Below are 5,504 nucleotides of genomic sequence, written 5' to 3' on the forward strand. Positions count from 1 at the left end.
TGGCGCTCGGTGGTTTCGGCGAGATGGAGAGATGGGGCGGCGATGCTCTGCAGGGGCGGCTTTATAGGTGAGGGGGAGCATGCGCCGTTGCGGAGACGTGGGCGCAAGGGGCGGAGACGTCCGGCGAATTCGGACGAGGTGGTGCGGCGGTTGCGGGGGCGGGCACGGGCACGACGACGATACTGACAAGCGGGGCCCGATTGTCAGCGAGAGAGAAAGGGAGGGAAGTGGGCTAGGCTGCGCTGAAGAAATGGACTGGGCCGGGATTGGAATTTGGGCTGGGCTGCACTAATTCAAACGGGCGTCACACTCACATAAGTAGCTGAACACAAGCAAGCAGACTTTCCATGGATCCAAACCCTTGTTTTTTTTTAGATAAAGGAAAGTAAACACTTACTTGAAATTTCTCAATAAGACACTAAAAAAGTTCTCAAAAAGACACTAAAAAGACTTCTCAAAATGAAAAAAAAGAGAGAGGCAAAGCTCGAGAAAAAAAAAAAACACGAAGAACGCGGTAACAATTTGTAGCTGGCAAACTGTAGGTTCCTCCTCCTCTTGTTAGTGAAACCAGCTGGTCTGCGTTCTCAACTGTACTCCATACGAAAGAAATTCTACAAATCAACCTAGCTGACAATTAAGAACATTACCCTTGTTCAAATCACACCATTATAGTCTTACTCATTTACTTACACCGTTCTCACATTGTTTAATTTTACCGGCCTTCCGTGGTGAAGGATATGGAAATGGAGTTCCTGGACTCGTCCTCGGCAATATTGCCCAACGTTGAGGCCTTCGTCGTGTTCGTGTCGGTGCCGAACGTGCTGGCGGTGTTCGTGTTGGAGGCGCCGGAGCCCGACGCCGAGGTCGACGCGGTGGTGGTCATCCACCGGCCGGTCCGCCCGTGGATCGCCGGCTTCCCGGGCTTCGGGAAGGTGAATGAGTCGCTTGACAGCATGAGGTGCACGCTGTTCATGTCCGGCCGGTCCGACACGACGGCCTGGCAGCACAGCAGGCCGAGCTGGATGCACAGCAGTGCCTGCTCGGTGTTCCAGTCGGGCACAGATGGGTCCACGATCTCCAGCGACCTTCCTTCCTCGGACAGCTTCCATGTCTGCAATAAAAGTTTCAGAAGTTCAGCACATCAGACATCTGTCAGTTTGTCAGATCTAACGATCCAACATTGTGCAAAGACATTTCATTTTTCTATCTGATGATATGAGCTAACTTAGTACTCACATAATTCAAGAGGTCGATTTTCTCATCGTCAAGATGACGAACCATGTTCTTCCGTCCGCTCACTATCTCCAGCACCAGGATCCCGAAGCTGAAGACGTCAGTCTTTGCAGACAAGTAGCCGTTCATCGCGTACTCTGGAGCCATGTAACCACTGCAATCCATCGCTTACGGCATTTGCACAAGCATAGGTCGTGAAAGGAAGTGGACATCAAAGCAAAATGGTTGGAACTCACAATGTACCGGAGATTCTGAATGTGTTCACGTGTGTGGCATCTTCAAGGAAGAGCCTCGCCATGCCGAAATCTGAAATCTTTGGGTTCAGCTGGTCGTCAAGGAGCACGTTGCTGGCCTTGATGTCCCTGTGGATGATCTTTACTGGAGATTCTTCATGAAGATAGAGGAGGCCTCTGGCTAATCCAATGATTATCTGGTATCGTTTTGGCCAATCTAGCTGTACACTCTTCTTCCTGTCTAAAAGTATCCAAGGAACATAATGCATGTTAGAGAACAGAACTATTCTCCTATGTTTTACTATCTAGTTGCTAGTTTTGATCTCGACTAGCTGGAACAAACTTGACTGAGTCCTAAGGGGAACCCATGATCGGTGGCCTAACCAAACTCTGTTGGTTGCGGTTCCGCCCACCGGTGCTACATAAAGAGAGGGGAGCCGACGGCCTGGTGTGTTCTCTCTCGCCCCGTGCTCATTAAACCCCAAACACATCCCAATCAAATTGGTAGCGCTAAGGTGGCCGAAGACCGCCGACCTCCCCGGCGATCTGCTACAACTCCGGTGGCTCACATTGACAACAGCGACCAGATCAACATCAACCCTAAAGATCGTACCCTGTCGCTGCTCTCCACCGACCCGTCAAGACTGATGGCTTCTCCTAATCAAGGTTAATTACTTCTGCTGCTTAAGATTAATTTGTGTTTAGTGCATTAGGTTAAGTGATCAGTGGCTGTTTAGGCAATTAGAATCTAACACTAATTTGTATGTATTATGCAGTTGGATTCAAGTGACACATTTAGATATCAAAGATTAGCATAGTTATGCCCAGGCTGAACATTGTATAGAATTCAAATAGTTGTTTCAAAGCATTGTAAACTTGTATATCGCTCATTCTTTACCTGAAAGGATTAAACAGTAACATGTACGTGCTTTCGTCTGATGTGCCTATCCTAAAGATTGGTGTATATTTTAGCTGAACATATGTTTCCACTTCTCCATTCTTGTTTGTATTCACAAAATTCATGTTCTTCGTTTGCGTACTTGCAGATGACAAGAAATCCTAATCAAAGAACTGGTCAATGCAAGGACCACGTACGTCACAACAGATCTAATGTGATACATAGAGCCTTTCACGATTAACAAACCAAGAAAGTCCTTTTGACGCAGTTAAGGTCAATAGAACACACTAGTATTTGGAAACAGCTGTTATATAGAGATGTCAAAGCAAACTTTTTCAAAACCTGACATCAACTGAAAGGCTTGTTACAGATTCGATGCTCTGACTTAACTACTCTTTGAATATGGCATAGCTACCTCATTTCATTTGATTCATCACGAAACTTACCTCTCACCTACTGGCTTAAAAATAGAACAATTCAAAAGGGCTCCTGTATCTCTATCAGAAACAACTGACTTGCAAACTAAACTAACCACCTTTCCCTATCTACAGTCCGGAACTCTGAAGAATAAAAATCTTGACCATAATATGCGTCGAGAGTAATTCAACTAGTCAAATATGGGCTGCAGTGCATTGCATATTGTCCAGTGCATGTTAAGGTTCTGAGGTTACATGGTTATGACTTACCAAGTGCATTCTGTCACTAGTGCTAAAAAAATATTTCACTGATGGAAGTCGCCAAATGAACTTGTTCAGGATTTCCTAAAATACAAAATTTATTCAGTAAACACTGTCTGTAGTACTTATACGAGTTTCATGACATACCAGCTGTTGCTAAAAGAATCAGACTGTCGGATAACTATATGTCATGCATATTCTACCCATAATTCGGCAATAGCAACATAGCATGATGAATTGACAACCAATATATACAAGGCAGAGGAACTCTCACCGAAGAGAATATGGTCGAGGCTGCCATTGGGAAAGTAGGGATAGACAAGCATCTTTTGTCCGGAGGAAGCACAGCAGCCAAGTAGGGACACCAGGTTCCGGTGCTGCACCTTGAGAAGAAGCCGGACCTCGTTCAGGAATTCACGCACGCCCTGCCGTGACCCTAGCGACAGCTTCTTCACAGCAATATGCTGCCCGTTCTCCATCACCCCCTGAATGGATCGAAGAAATAGTTTCAGCCTTTTTCAAGGTGTTAATTTCTCACTGCGCTATTTGAGTTCGAGTATGTAAAGAAGCTGAAATGCAGAATGTATTGTAGGGCACTGCTCATTGGCTTCCATGGGTAGTCGTACTTTCTGCTCAGAACAATAGTCATCCTAACAGGCCACAGTGGATGTTGTTCAATAAAATAATTTCAAAGACGACGATAGGCACAAGCAGAAAAGCACACGCGTTGAATTGAATTCGTGGCTGCAGCAGCAACACGGAGCGTTGAAATGCACGTCACCAGAATGACTGCCCAACTGAAGATGGGATGTTGAAAATCTCTGGCCGTCTTTGTTCACCAGAGTACTAATGAGAATCGGATTATTCCAAGAGAACCGGATTATTCCACTACTCACTTTTCAATTTTCAGAAAATGCAATTGACTGCTCAAGAGTGCCTTAGCGGACAGTATTTGGATGATGCCGGCAAAATAAATCTAGTTCAAATGCTTTACTCGGCTCAAATGCCGAGGTGTCCAAGATAAACAAATAGCCAAGTTCAAACTTGGGCGCCTAATTGAATTAACCAAGGAAATCTCTATTTTTTGTAAGCAAAAACCATGTACATCTTGCAACTGAATTGAACTGAAGTGCGCAGAGAGAGAGATGAGCTTGCCTTGTAGACCGGGCCGAAGCCGCCGCGGCCGAGGAGGTTATCGTCGGAGAAGTTGGCCGTGGCGGCCTCCAGCACGTGCAGGTCCATGAAGAGGCTCCACTCCTCCCCCTCGCGCCCCCGCCCCGGCGCGCCCGACCCACCACCGGTCTCACCCGCGCCCCCGCCACTCCTCCTCCTCCCGCACCACCCGCACGACCACATCCACGACCGCGGCGCAGCCGGCGGCATGCTCGGTCGCCGCCCAAACTCCTCTCCCCACCTAGGCACCTGACCCCCCCAATCAGCTGCCGCAGACCAGCAGAGCTGCAGAAGCCCCGGCCCAGCTCGTGCGAACGGAGCCGAAGAGCTGGGTGCTCTATCCACCACACGCGACGCGAGCGAGTCAGCGGACCGGAGGATCGGCTGCTGGGCGAGGAAGTGTGCGTATGGATTTTGTAGCTGCAGCTGCTGGTGTGACGGGGAGTGGGAGCCGGAATTCCACCTCCACAGCGGCCATTGGCGAGCGGCGACCGTGACTGATCGACGTATGCGTACGACTGCACGTTTAGGTCGCCGGCTCGTTGCACGAAAGCGCAACCGCGTACCGGCCGGCCGGCCGGGTCGCGGACTGGTATAGCTTGATTAACCTGCCGCCCCCTGCTGCTGTGGACGCGTTCCTTATTATTGGGTGCGTTTGGTTCATCCGATCTCCCATCCAGCGGATACGTACAATTTTGAAAATAAGTTTATTTTGTTCTATTGTTGTGATATGGTCGGTGCAAATTGTTAACAAATCTGGAGTTTAACAATCGAAAATGATTCTGTCTCGATCTCTTAAAAAAATTTAATTATATCTCTTAGTAGTTTTTACACTATATATATGTGACAACCTCTCATTATAAACACGGATGAATAAAAAAAAGAAAGTTTTTTCCCTATATTATGTCTCTTTTGTATGATTATTTTCTTAAAAGATCTGTGGATTACACCGGTAGTAGTGATTTCTCAACATGTTATCAGCATAAAGCTCTGCCGAAGACCAAGCTAACGGAAAGAATCTGTCTGTGACCAATTTGCATTGCATCGATATCATCGTCAAGCGGACAGATCATAGCCTAGTATATATGCCCTACGCGCACGAATCTGATTGCAAGAATTGAAAGGTACAAGATCGGTCTGATATATTTTTCTGGCTGCTACTGTTTTTGCGTCAAAATAGATTTGTGAATCACATGAACAGTAACATGAATCGCATGAATAATATCATGAATAGCATCACAATGAACCCAGCTGCCACCACGCCGCTCACCGGAATACAGTGGTCGTCCC

At 47.1% G+C, this 5,504-nt stretch overlaps 1 protein-coding gene across 1 annotated transcript; it reads right to left on the reverse strand.

Annotated features, from left to right (window-relative positions):
* Positions 1 to 491: 491 nt before the first annotated feature.
* Positions 492 to 4,798, reverse strand: LOC133902161 (cysteine-rich receptor-like protein kinase 44). The gene is made up of 5 exons (XM_062343790.1): positions 4,197 to 4,798; positions 3,316 to 3,526; positions 1,470 to 1,707; positions 1,237 to 1,387; positions 492 to 1,111 (listed from the first exon to the last, which is right to left on the reverse strand). The coding sequence occupies exons 1-5, from the start codon at positions 4,422 to 4,424 to the stop codon at positions 713 to 715; spliced, it is 1,227 nt and encodes a 408-aa protein (XP_062199774.1). The 5' UTR covers positions 4,425 to 4,798; the 3' UTR covers positions 492 to 712.
* Positions 4,799 to 5,504: the final 706 nt, after the last annotated feature.

Source organism: Phragmites australis, chromosome 1, assembly GCF_958298935.1.
Source record: "Phragmites australis chromosome 1, lpPhrAust1.1, whole genome shotgun sequence".
Classification (NCBI taxonomy): Eukaryota; Viridiplantae; Streptophyta; class Magnoliopsida; order Poales; family Poaceae; genus Phragmites; species Phragmites australis.

Coding starts and splice junctions, on each gene's coding strand:
- LOC133902161 (XM_062343790.1), bottom strand. CDS start 4,424: ATGCCGCCGGCTGCGCCGCGGTCGTGGATGTGGTCGTGCGGGTGGTGC. Junction 3,527..4,196: donor GCTTCGGCCCGGTCTACAAG/GCAAGCTCATCT, acceptor CGATCCATTCAG/GGGGTGATGGAGAACGGGCA. Junction 1,388..1,469: donor TTCAGAATCTCCGGTACATT/GTGAGTTCCAAC, acceptor GATGGATTGCAG/TGGTTACATGGCTCCAGAGT.